The sequence below is a fragment of the Megascapheus bottae genome, chromosome 4, assembly GCF_031878675.1.
Source record: "Megascapheus bottae isolate mThoBot1 chromosome 4, mThoBot2.hap1, whole genome shotgun sequence".
NCBI classification, from domain to species: Eukaryota; Metazoa; Chordata; class Mammalia; order Rodentia; family Geomyidae; genus Megascapheus; species Megascapheus bottae.
In genome coordinates this window covers 38,967,350-38,992,262 of record NC_143512.1, presented here as the reverse complement: position 1 = coordinate 38,992,262, position 24,913 = coordinate 38,967,350, and the positions used below count along the sequence as shown (strand labels likewise).

At 40.0% G+C, this 24,913-nt stretch overlaps 1 protein-coding gene and 1 pseudogene across 1 annotated transcript in view; both read right to left on the bottom strand.

The window, feature by feature from the left end:
• Positions 1–24,913, bottom strand: part of Serinc5 (serine incorporator 5) — a 95,937-nt gene that overhangs the window by 12,117 nt on the left and 58,907 nt on the right. The window contains exons 3-8 of the mRNA XM_090331704.1: positions 14,969–15,147; positions 14,375–14,457; positions 11,451–11,544; positions 5,573–5,784; positions 3,059–3,154; positions 936–1,062 (exon numbers count right to left, since the gene is read on the bottom strand). Of these exons, the coding sequence (XP_090187830.1) occupies positions 936–1,062; positions 3,059–3,154; positions 5,573–5,784; positions 11,451–11,544; positions 14,375–14,457; positions 14,969–15,147 (791 nt within the window). The remainder of the gene's footprint in view (positions 1–935; positions 1,063–3,058; positions 3,155–5,572; positions 5,785–11,450; positions 11,545–14,374; positions 14,458–14,968; positions 15,148–24,913) is intronic.
• On the bottom strand, positions 16,503–17,297 carry LOC150064292 (thiamine pyrophosphokinase 1-like; annotated as a pseudogene).

Genomic DNA, 24,913 nt, shown 5'->3' with positions numbered 1-24,913 from the left:
CTAGACAATCCCTGCTTTCAGAACCTGGAACACAAACAAACACTTCTTTAAACTGAGCAGTAACTCTAAAATAAAGGTCTCTGTTCTTACTGGCCTCTTCCTAAGGCTGTGGAGTGTAAGAGAAAGTATCAATGTGCCTGAAAAGGCCCTATTTATATAACGTGTCACCCTTCAGGTTTGTTTGGTTTAGCAAAAGAAAGATTATAATATGCCCATGACAACTTGAATTTCTTATACACTAAGACAAACAACACAAAACACACACAGGGAAAAAAAATATCTATCAGTGAAATGGTTACTGTCAAAAGGAAGCTTAATTATCAGTAAAATACTTACCAAAGTGGTAACTAGCCATTTTGATCCTTGCCTTTTCTCTGTCTCACAACCACAAGAATGTTTCAAAAGTAAAGTAGCCTCGATCATACATAGTTGGCTTGCATATATATCTCACTGAGAAGCCCTGCCTGACCCATTTGCTGGCACTATGGAGTTCAGCCTAGAAGAAGTGAGACATTTTCTTTCTTGGCTGTGCCAGAATGATTATTTGTGAAGCACTCCTAGCCTCTTCCCAACAGAACAAACACTATTTACTTTGGGTGAGGAAGTTGCTGGAATATTCTGGCATATTCTATCTCTTCCTCACTTGGTGCTCCCTTGCTCTTCAAGAATGCTGTTGCCACTAATATTCAACTGTATTTTAAGGTCAATAGGTAACAGTGCTCCAATGTAGCATGTATTTATTTTATTTGCGCCACATACATACAAGGTAAACAGAGCTCGGATATACAGAGTTCATGAGGTAGTGCCAGTCCATTACTTCAAGTTTTTTTTCTCCTTCCTTCTTTTGCTGTTGTATGGAAGTTGAAACTTATTTAAATTCTTTCCCTCTAGTTTTAAAGTCTGCAAATTGGCTTCAAGAAGCTCTAAAGACTTACCAAGAATACAAGATGCATGCAATGAGCAGAAAAGTACCTAGCCCAGTCACCAAGTTTTCATCTCTATATAGGTCTTGACCAAAGTCAGGCACACAGATGGTCACATTCTTCCCATGTTCATCTAGAACTTGTAAAGAAAATAATCACAAACAAATTTGAAAGGATTATTGCAATTCATAGCAGCATTCATCTTGAAAAGATTCAGTAAACTGTTGTGATGCTTTAGAACGCTGAACCCCCTTGCTACTAGAAACTTGTTAGAGCACTAATCTGCTCAGACTAAACTTCTGCTGTTTCAAAGCACCACTCTCACATCAGAAGACAAATAAAACAAGACCCCCACATCCTAGTTTGAAAGTTCTGGGATTCAAAAGTCTTGTTCTTTTTCAAGGTAATTTGAATAATAGTTTTAAAAAAAAAAGCTACACTAAAGTTGCATCAATATTTCCCCGGATTAAGCAGCATCTGAAAAGAGTCATTCAGTGTGGTCCTCTAGTCCGCAGGTGCACTGCCGCCAGTTCTGTAGCAGGGTAGCACGGTCCCACCCAGAGCCTCTAATCCAGAGGGATGATTATATAAATAACAGTTGTCAGAGCCTCTTTCAGACTGTAATGTGGTGACCTCCTTAGGTGGCATGAATTTTAGAAAATTGGAGGCTGCATATAAAGATTTCTGTAATATTACTGTCACTGGTAATTTACATTTTGTCTAACAGTGTCTTCAATTTTGATCACTCAACCTAGGTCTAATTGACAGCTTGCCCCCCAAATAAGGAACCTAAACATAAAATAGAACATTTTAGCAACCATTCTACAAACATGCCCATTCTGTTTGAAGTCAGACTAAAATTACCAGTATTCACAGTGGAAATAGTAACTAAAACCATGTATGCTGTGGTTAAAAAAAAAATCTCCAGGCGCCAGTGGCTCACTCCTGTAATCCTAACTACTCAGAAGATTGAGATCTGAGGACTGTGTGGTTCAAAGCCAACCCAGACAGAAAAGTCTGTGAGAATCTTACCTCCAATAAACTAATCAGAAAAAGCCAGAAGAGGTGCTGTTGCACAAGTGGTAAAGTGCTAGCCTTTAGAACAAAGAAGCTCATGGACAGCACCCAGACCCAGAGTTCAAGCCCCAGGACTGGCAACAACAACAAAAACCTTTATTCTCAAGCCAGTGAAAACTGGTTTTAGAAAAGTAAGTAAAACACAAGTAGCTCCCCTGGAAATTAAAAATAAGTGTTTATTTTTAAGTGATACTTGCTATTTTTTAAAAAATACTATAAACTTGAACTCTATTAAGAACAGAAATTATTACAGAAACAATCATAAAAGAAAAATTTAAGGTTGGAGGGAGGCATAGCTCAAGTGGTAGAGTACCTGCCTAGCAAGCTCAAGGCCCTGAATTCAAACCTCAGTAGTGACAAAAGGGGGGGAGGAGGCATAAAGAGATTAGATTTAAATAAACTTACAGAATCAGAATCAAGACGGCAATTTTTGTTTTAAAAATCCCAAATAGATTATATGTATCATAAGATCTCCAGTGATAGATTTCCAATAAAGTAGCTTAGAATCTCTTTCCAAATAATCATGGCAAAAATTCTACAACAGTAGCACTATGCATACACAGCACTTATTCTGTGCCAGGCACTGCTCTAAATTTGATTGATACACATAGCTAGAAAGACATTTCCACTGAATTCTTAAAACCATTCCTTAGACTAGACCTAGGCAGTCTATAAAACTAGGCAGTCTGGCTCCAAAGCTCACATTCCAATCCTATGCTCCGTAAACGAATGTCAGTTAAGATAAGCAATATAAGATAGCCCACTAGTAGGGAGAGGATCTGATTCAAACCCAGACTCCTGCCTTCCTTTTCCTTAGATTCTTTCTATTCCTTTTATTGTGTCCAGAGAAATAACCTTCCGATGGAAGGAAAATAATAACCAACTTAAAAAAAAAAAAGGAAAAAAAAAACCCTCTCAACAACACTTTTTCTCATGAAAAAAAATCTAGACCTTCATGTATTTTTTACTTATTAATCCATGATATTTCAACAACTCATTCCTCCATAAATAAAAATTCATCCCAGCAATAATTTACCTTCTTCCTGAGGTTCACTTACCTACATCTGCAGGTTTGCTGGACAGAGCAGAGAAAGTGAGGTATGTGACATAGCAGCTTATGAGCCCTGACTGCAGAAGCCCAGAATGTGGCTGCCCTGGGAAACAAGACAGATGCAAGAAAATGTTACATTTTGGTGGTAAGAGGCACATGCCTCCAAAACTAGATCCACTCTTCACACCAGAATAAAATCCTTAGTCTTGAACACCTACCTTTAATAGACAAAAGAGCTGCCAAATGAATTTCTCAGATTGAGCTAAACTTTAGGTGGTGGATAAACACTGACCTAGATATTACTATTTTAGTGGCATCAAATTCTACTAAGTTCTCTACAAATACTTTATCAAAACTATAGCTGTATTTAAACATAATACTCAGTCTCCCTTAGAGACATATATGCAAGATCTATTTAAAAAATAACAAAAGCAGGTTTGGAGTTTTGCCTAGTGGTAGAGTGCTTGCCTAGCATGCACAAAGACCCAGATTTCATTCCTCAGTACCACATACATAGAAAAAAGCTGGAAGTGGTGCTGAGGCTCTAGTGGTAGAGCTCTAGACTTGAGAAAGTCCAAGGACAGTGCTCAGGCCCTGAACTCAAGCCCAAGACTGGCAAAAAAAAAAAAAAAAAAAGCAAGCAAGCAAGCAAGCAAGCAAGCGAGAAGAAGGTATGGCTTAAGTGGTAAAGCACCAGCCCAACAAGTGCAAGACCCAGAATTTAAACCCCAGTACCATTTAAAAAAAAAAAGTAAAGAAAAAAATAGCAAACTTTCTTATCTATAAATGGACAAATACTGGAGCACACTGCATCAGTATAAGAACTAATCCAGCCTACAGCCTTGGGGCTTGTATTGATTGAGAGAAGAACTTTAAAGTGACATTTAAATTAAGCTTAGTGCTTAGATCATGTAGAGTAACTAAAGGATCTGATGATAAGGGTAAAATTTTTCATGATATGTTGCCATGAAAGGATTCAGTCTTTCATATCAATTAAACATGTTTTAGAATTATTTTGTATTAAGTCACAACTATCATTAAAGGTATAGGAAAAGACCAATGTTCCTCTTTAGCATGGGGCTTTCTTATTGAATACTTCAAAACATTATACCCTTTCTTAAAAACTAGAATTTAACTCAAGGGAAATTTTCATCTAAAGGCCTGTAATTTAAGAAAAAAATATTTTGGGGGGGAGGGGCTTGAACTCAGGGCATTCCCTGCACTCTGGATTTTTGATTAGTTCTCTACAACTTGAGTCACGCCTCCACTTTCTGTTCTTTGCTGGTTATTTGGAGATAAAAGCTACTGGATTTTCTTGCTTGGGTTGACTTCGAACCAAGATTCTCAGATCTCAGCCTCCTGAAAAGCTAGGATTAAAGCTGTGAGTAAGTTAGTGGTTTCTGGTTGTTCTAGGAAATTCTTAAATGATCAACTTAAAAGACAGGGCAAATAATCATCTCAGTTTTAGTAATGGATTGGAAATTTTTAGTGCTGAAAAAGTAATTTGCTATTTATTGTCTTTTTTTTTTTTTGCCAGTCCCAGGACTTGAACTCCAGGCCTACGTGCTGTCCCTAAGCTTTAGTGTTCAAGGCTTTCACTCTGCCACTTCAAGCCACAGCTCCACTTCTGACTTTCTGGTAGTTAATTGGAGAGGAGTCTCACATGCTTTCTTACCCAGGCCGCCTTTGAACCCTAATCCTCCAATCTTAGCCTCCTGAGTAGCTAGGATTACAGGACTGAGCCATTGGTCCCTGGTTATTCCCCATCACTTTAAACCACTAATTTTGGAAGGTTTTCAAAGGGACTATAAATTTGTTGTCTATAAGATATCGTCTTTCTACCTAGACATTTGAATTGCATGTGCACATTAATTCTCTACAGAATATATATTTTCTATAAGAAACATGAGACCAGAGACAAAGGCCCAAAGACATACAGGCCCCAAGAGAGCACTGGCTTATACATCAGAAGTCATTTATAAATGACAATTCACACGGCTATTTTCCAAAACACTTTCATTCTCTACTGTTCCTTCCTTTCTGGCTTTGAAAAATCACAAGCAAGGTCATGCTCACCAACTTCCCTGCAGAATAACCTGGATCTGATCAAAGTTAGCTCAAAAGGCCAGTAGCCACCAGGTTAAAATTTCCTCTTTCCTGACTCCTAGACCATGCTGTCCTTGCTTTCTGGTTCACCTTTAAATAAAAGATGACACTAAAAATACTTTCTTCCATTGTCCTATCCTTCAAATTTTACCCTGAGGTCACAGGCAAAACTCATAAACACATTGCCCAGCACAGATTAAGCTAATTTCACCACATTACAGTTCACTGTCTTCCTCCTCCGTCCTGGCTTCATTAAGTATGGTCTTTCTGGAATATAAAAAGAGATAGGAGTCTTAACTTTCCTAGATGAGCCAACCCACAGAAGCCTAAAGAGTGACTCGTGTTTTCAAATAACCGTTGGGTTTCACATTTACAACAAATATTAATTATAAAAGAGTAAAAAAGCCTTGCTTACGATTCTGGACACAGGGTGAGATGGCTACCATTGAAATGAGCAGGCACAGTCCTCCATGCACTCCCAGGAGAATTTTGTTGTCCATGCAACCATCTTTCTGGGTGTAAAATACCGCCATCAAAATCAAGCCTCCAGTGGCAATGGAGTACATGATGAGTGTCACCAGGGACAGGGAGGCATACCACAGCTTGTTAGTGGCAGTGCCTGCAGTCCTGTTTCTCCACAAGCAGATAAGACAGAGGAGAGAGAAGAAAGTGAGTGAAGTCTTCGTGTTTAACCATTTTCCATCTGTCAGGCATGGAACAACACTGTGATATCCCACCAAGGCCACCCACCATCCAGCAGATACGTTTTAGTGATGATTACTCACGTTCCATTACATCTAAACAGTTCTCATAAATATGTAAGCTTCTTGGCTCAGGCCTAGAATCGTTTCTAAACACTGAAGAATTTCCTTTTGACTCAAGTGTGCTGGTCAACTAAAATAAATACCCCTGGACTTTCCCCTTCTGAATGTTAGACCCTGCAATAGGCATTGTCAGCATTATGGGATAAAGTGAAGGTGTCTCTTCCCTGGAGTTCCATTCCATATTTCTCTCTAATGACAGAGCCTGGAGGTGCCACTAGTCTATCGCTCCAAGTGCTGCTAATGGGCCACCCTCTCTTTGCAGAGAAGCAAATAACTAGATTCAGACCAAGTCAGGCCAATCTCAGCTCTTTCCTCCCTGGACTGAAAGGAGGGTCTGCAGTAGTGTTGCTTCTCTAAATAATATCAAGAAATAGTAAAGAAGAAAGGATACACACATGTTGTTCTTAATGTACTATGTTACTTCTCTCTTTTTTTTGCCTTTATGGTAAAACTCATATTGTTACTATATCTGACTTTGTAACTGGTTTACTGTATCTGACTTTGTTAACTGGTATATTGTTGTTTATTTGAAAGAGGAAAGGGAAGGGGAAAATAAGATTTATTAGGAGGGGGAGAGGGAGGGAAATGGGGACAAAAACATGAGAAGGGGTATCAATATGTGAGAAATAATGTACCTACTACCTGACGAATGTAATTGTAACCCTGTATACATTATTCCAACAATAAAAAAGGAAGAAATAGTAAAGGAGAAATGATACACACATACAAAAAAGTAAAAAGTCCACACATCGTAAGTGAAAACAGTCAGGCTCATATCTATCAGGAGGCTTAGATCTGAGGATCATAGTGTAAAGCCAGACCTGGCAGAAAGTCCATGAGATTCATCTCCAATTAATCAGCAATGAGCTAAAAGGAGAGAAGTGGCTCAAGTAGTACAGCAAAAAATCCAAGCAAATGCTTGAAGCCCTGGGTTCAAGCCCTAGTTCTGGCACAAAAAAATACAAAAGAACCAATCCCCAAGACCCAAAATAAGATGACAAAAACCAAAACAAACAAACAAAAACCCTACCAAAACTGAATGAATCAGGCAAAGAAAAAATATACTGGGATGTACCATGAAGAAATAAACAGAAGAGATCAATGTACTTTCTAGTTTCTATAAATATTAATAAGGGAATGGGCAAAATACATAGTGGTTGAAATCTATGGAAACTGCTTGGAACAAAGAGTGTTTATAAATGCTAAATGAAGAGGACAGAACAAAAGAATGGATTGAATCACTGTCATCTGCTTCATGATTCAATTGCTCTCTGTAACAACATTCTTCCAAATCTTCAGAGAAAGCAACTTGCTTAATGTTTTCACAAAACTGGAAAGCATTCAAGCAACCCAGCTGAAATGTTTTAATGATGGAAAAGTTACTGTTGCCAGAGACAAAGGAAAATAGAGAGGAAAGGCCAAAATGATAATGACCATCATATTCCTGAAACCAAGCCAGGCACATCAATGACCATAGAATTATCTAATGTAAAAGGCACACAGAGGAAATGAGAGAAAAATAAGACACAAAAAGAGGGAGACAAGAGGATTTAAGAGCCCAATAATGATCAATGACAAGGATACAGAGTGGATTACATATAAAAAGGGACATTGCTGGCTAGTAGGGATGAGGGGTCCGTCCCACTTTTTCTCCTCTTTTCAGTTATACTGTTAACACAAAGGACTTTCTCACAGTTATATTTATATTGTCAAAGTTAAATCTTTCACCCTAACCTCTTCCCTGAACTAGAGACTCATATTACTCAGTGTCTCTACTTGGAGGTCTCATGGCATCCAAAGCTTAGCTGGAGGCTAACTTCTCTATGCTCACATCTCCCTCTCCCAACCTCAGAGAATGATTCTACTCTTCCTGTTATTGGAAGAAAGGTTTGGAAACTGGAGAGGGAGAAGAACAGGGGGAGAGGGATAGGGAGTTGCTGTTCCTCTGTACTTTCCCCTCCCCTGCCTCAAATCCATCTCCACTTGTTTCACCTTTGGATTCTACCAGGATGTGACCACTGCTGCCACCTGGGTCCAAATCACTCCTCTTTCCAATGGATGGCCTCACAGCAGCCATGAACCCACCTGTGACTCATTTTGATCTATTCTCAACTTAAAACTATATTCTATTATATTTTTATTCCCCTTCAACACCCATGTGTTCACCTGATGTCTCATTTAGGAAAACAAAGCTTGACGGTGTGGACATGTCTCTTAGTGGTAGAGCACTTGATTGTTATTCCAAGGCCTTGGGCTCTATCCTTAGCACACATAAAAATAAGTATAAGTGAGAATAAAACCCAAAGCCTTTACATTGGTTCAGGGCTACCCCTAATGTCACCTTCCCCACACTTCCTACACCATGAAGCCTTAACCACAAATGCCCCTTTGTTTCTTAAATGAGCTAAGTAAGTTCAAAGCTAATTGAAGTTTTCTCTGAAAGGGGGAGCCTACCCTGCTCCCCTGAACTCTTAGTCTTTAGTTTTCACCAAAGAGCCTGCTGCCTATTTGCTTTACTCCATGTTGAGTATCTCTCTCCCTCCTGGAGAATGCCCTGCTCAACAGTGCACTGTCATGGCTCTGCCATCAGAAAATGACAGGTGAATACGAGGGCCAAGATTATCATCTGTTAAAAAAATAACCTCTGGCAACAACATTAGCAGAGGCTGCTGTTCCCATGCCTCAGCATTTAATCTCTGGATGGCATTATATTTTTGGAAACAAACCAAATAATATTTATTTATCTTTATAGTCTCCATGCTTACCACATTGACATAGGTATTCCAGAATGCTGGCTGACTAAATGCTAAGGGAAATGCAGTGGAAATGAGAAAAGGCCTACGCAACAGGGCAGAGGCTATGGGCCCAAGAACAATGGGTATCAGGATGGGAATATTTGCTAGACTCAAGTTAGTATCGGGATTAAACTAAAACCAGCAAAGTGAATTTAAAATCTTGTATGTCTAAAAGTGAGAGTTCATTCAAAACATTACTAGTTTTGTTGTTATTTCAGTTTTTATATAGATTAACAGTTCAACTCATAAGATTTGACCTAGAAAACCAAAAATCAACAAGTTTTTAAAAACAAAACAAAAAACAGGTACCAGCAGCTCACACCTATTGTCCTAGCTACTCATGAGGCTGAGATCTAAGGGTCCCTGTTCAAAGCCACAGGAGGCACAGAAGTCTATGAGATTTTTATATCCAATTAACCACCAGAAAACCAGAAGTGGTGCTATGGCTTAAGTGGTATAACACTACCCTTAAGCTGAAGAGCTTCAGGGACAATGCCCAGGCCCAGAGCTCAAGCCTCATGACTGACCAAAAAACAAACAAAAATCTAGCCCAATCAACCATATCATTCTACATTGTGAATGATGTAAAGGAGGCCAAGAAGTCAAATGGCAAGCAAGAGGAAAAGGGCACCATCTCCTGGATTCCAAGGTCAGTGACATCTATCCTATCATCTTTGAGATCTCTTCAATAGATCACAGAAAGAGAGGGAAGCAATGAAGGAAAGGAAGAAAGGAGGTAGGGAGGGAGAAAGGGAAGGAGAAAGGGAGGGAGGGAAGTAGACCTAGAAAAAGTACCATCAACAGATTTTTCCATCAAGAACAATGAACGCATTTTTTAGATTAGTCCTACAAGCAAAAATACAACAATATAGCAGGCACTGGTGGCTCTTGTCTGAAATACTAGTTGAACTCTATAGATTATAGTTAGAAGCCAGTCCAAGCAGAAAAGTCTGTGAGATGTTTAGCTCCATTTAGCCACCAAAAAGTCAGAAATAAGGATGTGGTTCAAATGGTAGACCACTATCCTTGATCAAAAAAGCTAGGGGACAATGCCAAGGTCCTGAGTTTAAGTAGCTAAGTAAGTAAAGTAAATTGATGAAAGTAGATAAAGCTTAAATGAGAATGACAATATTATGAATGTCATAGCTTATTTTATGTATACCAACTAACTATATTGATAAACTCAAAAAACCCCTCAAAACTGGCACTGTGACCCAAGTGGTAAAAGAAGCTCAAGGATAGTGCCCAGGCCATGAGTTCAAGATCCAAGGCTGTCAAAATAATAATAATAATAATAATTATAATTATTATTAAAGGACTGCAGTCAGAATGAAGAAAACTTAAATATTCTTGAGGGAACCTGCTATTTAACGGGCAATGCAGGAACTCAGTATCTACAGTTTTAATATTTTACCATGGGGTACCCTCCTTGAAATACATTTGTGAACATTTTAGGATGACATATTTATTTTAATACAAAAGATATAATGAAAGTTTATACATTAAGCCGATTGAGTCCAGGCGCATTGGCTCATGCTTGCAGTCCTAACTACCCTGGATGCTGAGGATTGTTCAGGGTAGGCAAAGGCAAAAAGTTCATGAGACCCCATCTTATCCAATAAAAATCTAGGCATGATGGTGCTGACTGGTTATTCCAACTATGAAGGAAGCATAAATAGGGGAATTATAGTCCAGGCCAACTCAGGCATAAAATTTAAGATCTTATAAAGAAAAAAAAGAAAAGAAATCAAAAGACATCTGGGGTCTGGCTCTAGTGATAGAACTGAATACCCAGACCACCTTGGCACAAAACCCCGAGTTCAAACCCCAGTATCATCAACAAACAAAATAAAGGAAAGGTTCATCTTATAAAATATCAATCGTTTTGAAAGTATAGAAAGTAAGACAGCAATTCAGTGCTTTCTGCAGAATCATAAGAGTCAACTTGGATTTGACTCTCCAGGGCTAGAAGCTTGTCTGGTTGTCATTTCCTCAGTACAGTTTAGCAAGGAATAACTAGCTATTAATAGTTGGGCATTTCCTACTTGGTCTGGGATGGGAACTCTATTTTCAAGGCATTTAGAAAAAGTGGAATGTTTTAAAAGACAAGATTGGCTTTCTAAGGCAGAGGAACACATCTTCCTAATAAAAAATATCTCCCTTCCTGGGAAGTTAAAATGAAATAAAGTTTATAAAAAGAAGTACTGTATCTCATGTTCTTCGTAGAAGACAAGTCACCAGCTACAAAGTATTTTCGGTTTTCTTTTTTCATTCTGCTTTTAATCTCCTAAGAAGATGGGAGTCTAGAATTCAATCTACCCAAGTTCAAGACACTACAAAAACCACAGAGCCAGGACAAGCAGAGACCAGCAATGGTTTATAACACTGACTGAGACAAAGCCAAACTAGAGTGCCCAGGGGAAAAAAATATCAAAAAAGTGGAAAGAAAGTAAACAAGCAAAAATGAAAAGGCAGAAAGAACAGAAAATTAGTATTGGATAAGTAAATGGACTCGGTCCCAAACCCAGGTGTAAAGGGAAACCAATACACCAACTGTCTTTGATACAGAGACTGCCAACTCCTAGGAACAAAATTTAGAGTTTTCACCAACAGGAGGAAGTTTCTATGAGCCAGTGAGTCAGTTTTCTTGGAAGCATTCCATAAAAGCACACACCAGTTCTTGTTCCATTTATGTGCAAATTCCACAATCAGGAGGAGCTGGATCCCTATGAAGATGAAGCCTCCGACGGCTCCCACATAGCGCCAAGCTGCAAAAGATGACCGTCCAAGACGCCATGAAGTGAAGCTTCCGAAAATTCCAAAAGGAAGTGCTCATTTTTACTGAACGGCTATTATATGTGTAATACATTCAATTCCCACAAAACAATACAAAGTAGGTAGCATTCTATAATACTTACTTTCTAGTTAAAAAGTGAGAGTCTATGTGAGTTGAGAAAACCTCATACTCAATAAAAAGGGCAGTTGGGATTTGAACACAGACAGGCTAATGTAGGGACATGCACGCTTAGCTTCCATGCTAAGTGACCAGGGGTAGTAACTGGAAAAATCCACAATGGCCCACGGGCTTAAAGGTAAAAACACACATGGTCAGAAAAACCAAGGGCTTAAATCTCACTAAGCAATTACCACTGTCCAGTGAGGAAATAAGATTGGGCCTTGGGGAACAATGGCTCAAATCTGCTTTTAGCTGTCACAAGGCGGCTGGAGCCCTGGATGAAAAACATCCTGAGGACTACAGGTGTCTATAAAAATCACAGAGTTGGCTGGGCGAAATGTCTCATGCATAATCCTAACTACTCAGGAGGCTGAGATCTGAAGATTGCGGTTCAAAGCCAGCCCAGACACTAAACCCCGTGAGATTCTTATCTCCAACTAACCACCAGAAAACTGGAAGTGGTAAGTGGCTCAAAGGGTAGGGTTGAGCTGCAAGGACAGTGCTCAGTTCCAGAGTTCAAGATCTACAACCACCCCAAAAAATTAAAATCACAAAACTAGGGGTGGAGGGAGAGAAAGAGGAGAAAAACATGAGAAGTGGTATCAATACTCAAGAAGTAATGTACCCACTACCTGGTGAATTTAACTGCAACCCCTCTACACGTTAACCTAACAATAAAATACAATAAAAAAAGGAAAAAGATGAAAGGGTATCAATGTATGTGAATTAATGCACCTTCTATCTGGCAAATATCATGTAACCCTTTTATTAATTACAATAAAAAATTTAAAAAAAAAAGGAAAAAAAAAGTCAGAGTGAAACAAGGTCTCTTCTCATTCTAAATAAATTATCCTAAATATATATAAAAGGATTTTAGTGGAAAATAGCAAATGGAATTAATAGTAATAGGTAAAGGACTTAATAGCACATAATTGTTTCCCTTACTTTTTTTCTTTCCTTTTTTTGTTTTTTACTTTGTTTTTTTTTTGGGGGGGGGTAGGGTTTCATTATCTCAGACAAGCCTAGAAATGATCCTCTTGTCTTCTTGAGTGTGAAGAATACAGGCATGCCCAAACATGTCTGGCTTGAATAAAATATTCTTAAGATATGAGAATATGATCAACATTACAGAGACATTATATGCATGTATGAAAATGACACAATGAAATATACCACTTTGTTCAGTTAATATATGCTAATAAAAATAATTTTTAAAATAAGCTATTGAAATGGAAAGACTTAGAAAAAATCATATTAAGTGAAGTAAGCCAGACTCAAAGGAACATAGGCTCAAAGGTTTCCCTCATTTGTCATAATCAGTAGAAACCTTGGGCTCTCATAGCAGAGATTTGCAATAGAGCAAAACCTAGATACATAAGGCCATATAGTATGACGCTAAATGAAAGGACCTCTAGGATATACAAACAAAAGCCATATAATGAGTGATTGTTGTCCTTAATGTACTATGTTATCTCTCATCTCTTTTGCTGTCCCTTGGTTATCTCATATTGTTATAGTATCTCACTTTGTTATCTGATATATTGGATATATTTGTATTTGGTTATTTGAAATTGGATAGGGAAGGGGGGAAAACAAGATGAGGGGTGGGGTTGAGGGGGAGGGAAATGTGGACCAAGACATGAGAAAGGGTATCAATGTATGTGAATTAATGCACCTTCTATCTGGCAAATAAATGTAACCCTTCTATTAATTACAATAAAAATATATGAAAAAAATAAGCTATTGAGGGCTGGGAGTTTGGTCTTGTGATAGAGTGCTTGTCTAGCATGCACGAAGACCCGGGTTCGATTCCTCGGTACCACATAACATAGAAAAAAAGCCAGAGATGGTGCTGTGGCTCAAGTGGTAGAGCTCTAGCCTTGAGAAATCCCAAGGACAGTGCCCAGGCTCTGAGTTCAAGGCCCAGGACTGGCAAAAAAAGAAAGAAAAGAAAAGAAGCTTATTGAAAAGCTAATATCATCCTAAAATTTTAGCTGGACCCTTATATGTAACTATCTGAGGGACTGTAGCCTATAGTTATCCCTTACCACTTGGCAGTGTGTTCTCACTACTTGGGAAAGGAAGTCCTTTGGTGCTGAACAGAACATTGTTAATTACTGAAATCAGGTTGCCCTCTTGCCTGAGATCAAAGGGACACAGGTACTGTTCTGGCTATGACTAAAGACTTCATATAAAATGAACCTTATGAGTTCTTGCAGAAAGGAACAAAATCCAATGCTACAGAGCGTCACATAAAGTTTTCAAACACTATGAGGATAACTTGCTTATCTTATCTTTATTGCTAAAAAGCAAAAACCAAACAAACAAAAAAAACCTATGTGTTTCCTGTTCAGAAAGAACCAGTTCTCCCTGGACTAGTTCAGGCAATTTTTAAGTTCATTTCCCTTCAGGCCAGTAACTTTAAAATTACCATTTTAATTCTTCGGCTCATAGGACTCACCAAAGGACCTTTTATAGGCTACTTGGGCTAAGGGAGAGGGAAGAAGGGAGTACAAGCAAGTAAATCACTGTTCTTTTAAGCCACCAGAAAGTAATTCACAATATCAAAGTCATTCACACTACAGCTTACACAGATGGCTAAAAACATAAACAAGTATCCCTGAATAACTATGTATATTTACCATTCAGAAAGGTCTCCTGATCCGGAATGAAGAATGCTCCTGAGCACATGGCCCCCAACAGCAGCAGCTTAAAGAACCAAAAGCTGAGAAAGAGAGGGGAGAGAAAAAGAGAGAGAGGGGAAAAAAGCGGGGAGATGTATTCAAATAGTATTCACATGAAAACAAAAAACCCGTTGGATGGTGGCATGTCAACCAATGATTCTGCCATTGATAGTGTGCTCTCTAAATGGAGAGGAAATAATTAAATGACTGCAGAATGCCTTTTCCCACAATTAGGCACACTTGCCTCAGCCTCTAATTACACAAAACTCCAGTTCACTGCAGATGTGAAAAGGACCCAAAAGGGGAGGGTGGGGGTGGAGTGGGATGATTTTGGTACAAGAAATAAACTCTTGGTCTCTGATAGATTTCTCCTTTGGTACCAGGTGTTACAATAGCACTATAGTCATAAGCCAGTAAATGTACCTCTTAGGCCTAATTCCACTTATCCCTACATCAGTAAGAACAACTTTAACTAAGGAAGAGCAGCTGGGGTTTGGTGAGTGCAATATAAAGGAGGAGAAGGCAATTCTCATGAAACAACAAATAACTTACCCATTGTGGATATGTGCTCTGCAGCCTTTGCTGGTGTTGATTTTCAGGGTGATTAGGCAGAAGACAAAGAAGAAACAAGCCATTCCAAAGCAAACTCTATATACGGCAGAGTAACCCACCAGCTTCTCACAAGTGTCACCAGCTTTGATGCCTTTACAAAAATCTTCAAAGAAAGGAATCTGTGGAAGAAGAAAGTCAAAGGGGTGTCTGTCAGAACTGGATTAGAGACCAACTATTACCCAGTCTTCTGGAGCCTGAAGTCAGAATCCACCATGGAAACTCACTGTGTGCACAATGAAACAGACTGAGAATAAAATCTATCTTCTACAGACTTTGTCTTAATCTTTCAATCTTTTTAAAATTGTTATTATAAAGGAGATGTACAAAGGGATTATAGGGCCAGGAGTTTGGCCTAGTGGTAGAGTGCTTGCCAAGCATGCTGGAAGGGCCGGGTTCCATTCTTTGGTATCGCATACATAGAAAATCCGGAAGTGGTGCTTTGGCTCAAGTAGTAGAGCACAAGCCTTGTGGGAAAGCTCAAGGAGAGTGCTCAGGCCTGAGTTCAAACCCCAGGACTGGCCAAAAAAGAAAAGAAAGAAAAGCAAAGAATAAAGACAGAGGGATTATAGTCACTAAAGTCAGGTAAAGAATATATTTCTTTTTGGACAATGTTGCCCTTTCCCTCATTCTCTCCCAGTTTTACCCTCTCAGGTTTTTTTTTTTTGTGTGTGTGTGTAGGTGTGTGCACACACATAAATGTACACATACACACACTGACATATCTACATAGTATGATACATATAGTAGATATATCACAGACAACTTTTTAAAGTAGATTTGGGCTGAGAAGTATAAGTTTCTGGATTGGAAGTACAGAAACAAGAGAGCAGGGTTGGGGAGGAAGGTTAGATTATCTCAGATATTTTTAACATTTGTGGAATTTACTCCCTCCAGGAATATCTGAAATCGCCAACCTGAATATCCAATTTAAAAGGTGAAAGCTAGAATCTAACTTTGATGTACATCTACATTGCTAGTGGAACATGTTAGTATCAGGGTAGGAAATTTTGACTTATTCATTTTGCAGATGACAGCCTAAGCTGATAAATGAAAACCATGAAATGGTTGCAGAGGCTATAAAATAAAGAGGAAATAAGGAGGGAGGACAAAATTTAGCATCCTGGCCTTATGGGAAACAGAAAAGAGAAGCGCCAATGTGAAAGCCCTCTTCAAGGACTCCAATTCTCCCTATTTAACCCAAGGCCAATCTCTGTAATAAGGAAGATGACACAGATTTTCTTAATTTAAACATTTTAATATATTATTTTTTTTTTCAGTGCTAAGGTTCAAACTCAAGACTAGACATTCTAGGCAAGTATCCTCTCTACTACGGAGCTCTATCCCCAGATCCTTTCATCTTTAAAACTAGGTGGCATCCCATAGAGAAGTTTTGATTTCTGTAAACCCAGATCAATTGTCAAGCAATAAGCCTTTGGCAGATGAGGTAAGGCCTTGATGGACTCCAGTTGGTAGGTTAGTTTTTGATGGTCAGTGTCCAGACAAGCAAATGACTGGTTTCTACAGTCACAAATCAGACCTGTTATAGGTATCAGAAGTACGGACCAGTGTTCTAAAGCCAAGCTCACCATTGGTGAGGTTCCACTTTGGACCCCACTTTAGACCCTTCTAGTAACTGGCTTTCATGGCTGTTCAACAGGACAAACCAGCTGCCTTCCATCCCAGCATCCACATGCAACTTGGAAAAGGTAGATAAGACATTCCTCTTGGATTACTATAGTTGTCAAAGGAAAGATGTGAATGACTTGGCACAGGATATTCACAGATGCCATGATCTGGTCAAAAGGCCAGCAAGGACCCCAGTGTGATGATCACATCACCTGGGAGTCTTTTTCTTCTACTTCTTTTGGAGCATTTGAAGGCACTTGGTGAAGACAGTGTGGTCTTGATTAGCGTTGAAAGGAGCTCACCACCCTTAAGAGATGTACTCTTCCCTGACTTCGGGTCTCTTAGGATCAAAGTCCCCACTGATGAATTGGGGCAAAAAGCTCTTTTGTCTGATGGTGATACAAACATTTGTCCAAAGGCTGATCAAGATTCATAAGGGGGCTGGAATGTAGCTCAGTGGCAAAGCACTTGCCTAGCAAGTGCAACGTCCTGGGTTCAATCCCAATACCAAAAAAGAACACACATACACACACACACACACACACACACACACACACACACACACACACACACACTATCACAAAGCAATACTTCAAATTTCCAGTGGGAACCAAGCCTCCAATGGGAAAAAGGCATGTTCCATCCTAGCTTACACAAATGGTACCCAGACTATGGAAGTCAAAGTTAGCTCAGCGCTAACTGAGATGCATATCTAGGGCACACAGTGAAGTCCTAGGATATATTTTCTATAATATCCATTGCTTTCTCTTCTTCTCTCTTCTCCTACCCTGTGAGACACACTAACTCCTGACCCCTTTTCTCCCCATTATAACATCTGTACCATCGCACCTTGTCCATCACTACCAGCCCATTTTTTTTAACCTTACCCTCTCCTTCACCTCCATGCTCGCAACTCTGCTCTGCTTCTCTTTTCCTACACACCAGCCCCTGTGCTGCCATTCCGAGGACACCCCTCCCTTGTTTGCTCCAGTCTACCTCGACTGTGTCTGTGCCCAGACCTCTTAGGCTCACCAAAGGGCAAGTATGTGGCATTGTACACTCCATCCAAATAAAAGTAGGTAAATAACACTTTCTCCCAATATGAATCAAGTATCCTTTATGTGCTGTAGGTGATCTAGTATATTTAGCCTTTATTTAGTAAGTGGTAAGTATTTTTAGGCAAAGGAAAAACAATCCTCCAAGTTGAACAAGCCAACGGGATTTTAGCAAGAGGAATGTGTTCTGATTAAATATTTGGTGTACTGAACTCCAACTCACTTTTAGAGAAAGAAAACATACATCAGAGACAGATTCCACACACAAGGGTGTTACCTCTTAAGTCTACTCTGGGCATGTGAGGACATGGCGGGTGAGCCAGACTCACACATTGAGTCTGTGGGTTTCTACTCACAGTAACCAACTCCAAGCCACAAACCAAGTAAGAATAAACAGCTCACATGGACTTTCAATCCAGACTTCATTGCTCTCTTGGGTAAGTCATATCTCCCCCTAATCTCAATTTCTCCAACTATAAAATGAAATGATCTCATGGAGTTTCCATAGAATGAATGACATCAGATCGTCCTTGTGATATGCTTACTCCAATTTCCAAAACTCACAGTAGTCATTAAGTTAGCTTCCTTAATTCTAAGGTATTATCTAATATGTTACAAAGAATTTTCAGGGGATAGAGTCAGACTCATTGCCCAAATCACTGACTGATGGCTGCATTTCAGTCTGGGAGACAATCAAGCACCTTAGAACTCATTAGATGCTCTAGTCACTCTATCAACCAATTCCTACAAATTCACTTCAAATAAGGAAAATCCTTCCCTGGTAGTCTTCTATAAAAACTGAGTTCCATGCTGGGCACGGTGGCTCATGGCTGTAGTCCTAGCTACTCAGGAGGCTGAGATCTGAGGATTGAGGTTCAAAGCCAGCCTGGGCACAATAATCCGTGAGATTCTTATCTCTAATTAACCACCAGAAAACTGGAAGTGACACTGTGACTCAAGGGGTAAGGCGATAGTCTTGAGCTGAAGAGCTCAGGGACAGATTCTTATCTCTAATTAACCACCAGAAAACTGGAAGTGACACTGTGTGTTGGTCCTGGGGCTGAACGCAGGACCCAGGCACTCTTTGAACTCTTTTTTTTCTTTTTCCTCAAAACTCTACCACTCCAGCTGTAGCTCTACTTCTGACTTTCTGATAGTTAATTGGAGATAAGAATCTCACAGATTCTGCTGCCCAGACTAGTTTCAAACTGAAATCCTAATTTCTCAGTCTCCTGAATAGTTTAGGATTATAGGTGTGAGCCACCAATACCCAGTTCTTACTATTTCCTAATCACCAAAATGCTTGGTTTGGATACATAAAAGTACAAATTAATTTTACTTGTAAATTATTTCCCATTTATTGTAAAATACCATACAAAATAACACATATATGGTATGTGTTAAATACACCATACTAAATCTACTGCTACACTTTTCTTGCTCAGTCTATCTAGCATGTGATTCACAAAGCAACTACTTGCAACTTAGGCTAGAACTCTGATACCAGCATAAACTTGAAGTCAGTGAAGTTTCTCTTTCATAGAGTAGGCAAAAAATAACTGCATGGACAGAAGCCAGCTCAGGAAGGAAACCTGTGAGATTCTTATCTCCAAACAATCACCACAAAAAGCCGTAAGAGGCGCTGTGGTAGAGCTCCAGGCTAGAGCAAAAGAAGCTTAGGGACACTGCCAGGACATAGTTCAAGTCCTAGGACCATCATCAAAAGAAATCAAAAACAACAAAAACCAAAGAGATGGCACCGAGACAATAGGGACGCTGCCTAGCTCTCTTCCTACAAAAAGAGAGAACCAGGGAATCCCACAAGCCAACTACCTTAAGAAATCCACAACAAACTCAAGAAGCAACAGAGGACTCAAACCAGAAAAGAAATCCAGATAAAGCTTACATTCAACTTTCTCAAAGAATTCGGAACACGAGGACCCTGGAGAGGGCGCCGGGCCGGGAAGCCCCTACCGCCACAGAAACCAGCAGAGACCAGGCCAGCAAGCGGCAGAAGCCAGACACAGGAACCAGAGCAGACCAGACCAGCAAGTAGCAGAACCCAGACGCGGAACACAGGCGGCGACTGAGATCAGAGGGGAGTGAATAACTCCCCAACACCACAGAGCAGCCCACAGCCAAACGCAGAGGAGTGAGTAGCCCAGTGGGTAGCCCAGCGGGTCCTCAAACCCATTGGGAAAGCAAAGCTGGTGGTGAGCTATAGAACTTAACTCAGACCCCTCCACCCCGCCCGAGAAAGACTGGCAAGTGCAGGGGGCAAGGAATTTAGTATCCTGTCCTTTCCCTCAGGCTATTGACTGGAGACTGACAGGTAGGCGGGAGCTAAAACCCAGCACTCCACCAAAGGGGGAGGAGGTGTCCCTGCTCCCACCCGCCCAATAGGTTCCTCTCCCAGGCCACTGACCGGAGACTGACAGGCAGGTGGGCACTAAGACCCAGCACCCCACCAAAGGGGGCGGAGATGTCCCAGCTCACCCGCCCAACAGGTTCCTCTCCCAGGCCACTGGATATGGGGGGAGGGGAGGGCACTGAGACCCTGCCTTCCAACAGCGGGTGGGGTGTGCAGGAGCCAGCATCTGTCCCACTCAAATCTTCAGCCGGGCACCCTCCAGCTGGGAATCCCCAGCAAGATAGCACCAAGGGGCCTCCCGCACTCACAGACTCACGGCCAAAGAGGGAGAAACACAGCAGGGAACTGAAGGGCAGACCAGCAGCCAAGCTCGCCTTCTGAGAATCAGAAAGGCGCAGCTCCGCCCTTGGAGCTCACGTCCTCAGCTGGGCCCCGCCCCTGGGAACAGAGAAAACACCAGCTGGTCTAGCTGAGAGCTCCTGGAAACCCCCAAACTCCAGACCCTTGGCTGGGGGCCCGCCCCTGGAAACAGCACAGGAAAACCAACCATCCGCCCAGCGCGCTGAAACTGAAGCACGCAGACCCATCCCACGGCCCACATGAGGCCACTGGTTGGGCTGAGAGCTAGTGGTGCAGCGGCACACAGCCTCTGTGAACAGGCCAAACACCTGCAAAAACTGAAAACTCTGACTTACTCAGCAGAGGAATCAATTTGACTGAGAACCACACAGGTATACACAGATTCCCAAAACCACCGGTCCCAATCCAAGTAAAGACCGCCACCTACCGACCACAGAGCGAACTACAACAACAGTTCTCAATGCCTAGGAGAGTGCAAAGACAAATTACGACATACATAAACAATAAAAGTCCCACGCAAAGCCCAAAAGGAAACTAGAGCTAAGGGACGAGAGAGATGTCACCATCCCAAGAAATGACACCTGAAGAGACACGAAATATGACTCAAATCAAGGAGATGATTTTGGAAATGAAGGCTGAATTCCAAAAACAAAAGCAAAAAATTTCCAAGGAACTCTTCGAATTCAAAAGAGAAGTGGAAGAAAAGTTCAACACCCTCTCAGCAGACTTGATCAGCTCAGTGTCCACACTTCAAGCAAAAATGGAAACATTAAGCAGCAGATTGACTGAGATGGAGAATAGAACACAAGAGCTGGAACAGAGAATTGCCACCTTGGAAAGATTAGTCAGAATCCACCAGAGAGAACTCCAGGACCTGGCAGATGCAGCAAAGAAGTCTAACCTTCGTATAATAGGGATTGATGAGGGGGCCGAATTTCAGGACAAATGAATGTAACTCTTCTTCACCAAAATCATAGCAGAGAACTTCCCCAACCTCAAAAGGGAAAATACTCACATTATTGAAGGTTTCAGGACTCCAAACAAGCAAGATCCCGGAAGGAACTCATCTAGACATATCATAGTAAAGATACTTGACCCAAATACCAAGGAATTGATCTTAAATGCTGCAAAAACAAAGAAAGAGCTATACTACAATGGGAAAAAAAAATGAATTACAGCAGATCTCTCCACGCAAACCCTAAATGCAAGAAAAGCTTGGAAAAATATCATTGATGTCCTGAAGACCAACAACTGCCAACCCAGACTGATATATCCAGCAAAACTAGCATTTACATTTGAGGGAGAAACAAGAATATTTCACTCCAAAGAGAAGCTTTATGAATACATGCACACTAAACCAGCGTTACAAAAATTAATTAATCAAGAACAAAGTGTAGAACATCAAGAACTCCCATCAAGAAGCAAATATGTATAACTCATTAAACACAAAAGGAGGGAAAGAGACAGAAAGAAACTTAGATGTATAAATAAATAATGACAATGGACACTGACCACTTCTCCATAATTTCCCTAAATGTGAAAGGGCTGAACAATCCAATCAAAAGACACAGAGCAGCAGACTGGATTAAGAAACACCACCCATCCATATGTTGCCTCCAAGAGACTCACCGCCAAAGACAGAAACAAATTCAAGTGAAAGGATGGAAACAAATTTTCCACTCCAATGTACCATGCAAAAAAGCAGGAGTAGCAATCTTAATCTCCGACAAAATTAACTTCTCAGTAAAATCACTACATAGAGACGGCCATTACATATTAGTAAAGGGTACAATCCATGCCCATAATATTATAGTTATAAACATTTATTCCCCAACACGGGAGCACCCAAATTCATCAAACTCTCTTAGAATTACAGAACAAGATACACTCAAACACAATCATAGTGGGAGACCTCAATACACCACTCTCAACAAACGACAGGTCAACTCAGCAAAAGTTAAGCAAAGACACCATCGACTTAACACCATAGCCCAGCTGGGATTAACATATACAGAGTCTTCCACCCAACGGTGAAACTTTTTACATTTTTCTCAGCAGCACATGGAACACACTCCAAAATAGATCGTATAATAGTTCATACAGAAAACTTAAGCAGATACAAGAGGACTGACATAATCCCATGCATTCTATCAGACCACAGTGGAGTCCGACTAATTCTGAACAATGCAGTCAAAGTCAAAAAACATTCAATCACTTGGAAACTGAAGAATACACTTCTGAATAACTCCTGGGTAACAGATCAAATCAGAAAAGAAATTAAAAACTTCCTTAAATGTAATGACAATCAAGAAACATCACAAAGGAACTTATGGGACACAGCAAAGGCAGTTCTAAGAGGCAAATTTATCGCACTAGGAGTGCATATTAAAAAGACAGAAGAAGAGCATGTAAATAACCTAAAAAAAAACCTGAAACACCTAGAGGAGCAAGAAAAAGTTAATTCTAAAACAACTAGAAGGACAGAAATAACAAAAATAAACTCAGAAATATCAGAGATTGAAATAAGATCTACTATACAAAAAATTGATAAATCAAAAAGTTGGTTCTTTGAAAGAGTCAACAAAATAGACAGATCCCTGGCAAGATTAATCAAAAAAGGGGAGGGGAGACTCAAATAAACAAGATTAGAGACCCCACAGGAACAATTACAACTGATTCCCAAGAAATTCAGTCCATAATGAATAGGTACTACCAGGGCCTATATTCAAAGAAACAAGAAAATCTAGTAGAAATGGATGATTTCTTAAATAAATATAGGCTACCCACAATGAACAGTGATGAGGTAAACAAATTGAATGAACCAATCTCTTACAATGAAATTGTAGAAGCAATCAGGGAAATGCCAACCAAAAAAAGCCCAGGTCCAGAATTCTACAAGACATTTAAAGATGAAACAACACCTATACTCTTGAAACTCTTCTGAGAAATAGAAACAGAAGGAGCAATACCAAACTCATTTTATGAATCTAATATTACTCTCATCCCCAAACCAAGGAAAGAACCAACCAAAAAAGAAAACTACAGACCTAGCTCTCTAATGAACACAGACGCAAACTCCTCAATAAAATATTAGTCAACAGAACCCAGAAACAAATTTTAAAAATCATACACTATGATCAAGTAGGCTTCATGATGCAAGGCTGGTTTAACATTCGCAAATCAATCAATGTAATACATCACATTAATAGAGCTAAGGATAAGAATCATATGATAATTTCTCTGGACGCAGAGAAGGCATTTGACAAAATACAACATCCATTCATGTTGAAAGCACTAGAAAAAATAGGAATAAGAGGTACATTCCTCAAAATAGTTAAAGCCATATATGAAAAACCTACAGCCAGCCAATATTATACTAAATGGTGAAAGACTGGAACCATTCACCTAAAAGTCAGGAACTAGACAGGGATGCCCACTCTCTCCACTTCTCTTCAATATAGTGCTGGAACCCTTAGCCAGAGCAATAAGGCAAGAAAAGGACATTAAAGGCATCCACATAGGGAAAGAAGAAATTAAACTATCCCTATTCGCAGATGAGATGATCCTCTACTTGAGTGACCCAACAAACTCCACTCCCAAAATTCTAGAATTAATAAACTACTTTAGTAAAGTGGCAGGATACAAAATTAACCTTCAGAAGTCAGTAGCCTTCTTGTACACCAACAATACACAAACAGAAGGCCAAATCAAGAAAATGATCCCATTTGCAATAGCCCCCAAATGAATAAAGTACTTAGGAATATACTTAACCAAAGATGTAAAGGAATTATTCAATGAAAACTATAAAAGCCTAACGAATGAAATTAAAGAGGACACTAGGAAATGGAAAGACATCCCATACTCATGGCTAGGGAGAACCAACATAGTGACAATGGCTATACTGCCAAAACTGATATACAAATTCAATGCAATCCCCATCAAAATCCCAAAGACATTCTTTACAGAAATAGAAGATATAATTCAAAGATTTATATGGAACAAGAAAAGACCTAGAATAGCCAAAACAATTCTAGGCAAAAAGAGCAATGCTGGAGGTATTACAATACCAGACTTCAAACTCTACTATAGAGCCATAATAACAAAAACCACTTGGTATAGGCACAAAAACAGACCAGAAGATCAGTGGAACACAATAGAAGACCCAGAAATAGAACCACATACCTATAGGCAACTTGTATTTGACAAAGGAGCCAAAGATATACAGTGGAACAAACATAGTCTATTCAATTATTGGTGCTGGCAAAACTGGGCAGCCACATGCAGAAAACTAAAAATTGACCCTAGCCTTTCACCATGTACAAGCATTAACTCAAAGTGGATCAAAGACCTCAACGTCAGACCGGAAACCGTGAAACTGCTACATGATAAAATAGGAGAGACACTGGAACTCATAGGCACAGGCAAAAGATTCCTGAACAGAATCCCAGGGTCACAACAGATTGGAGAGAGACT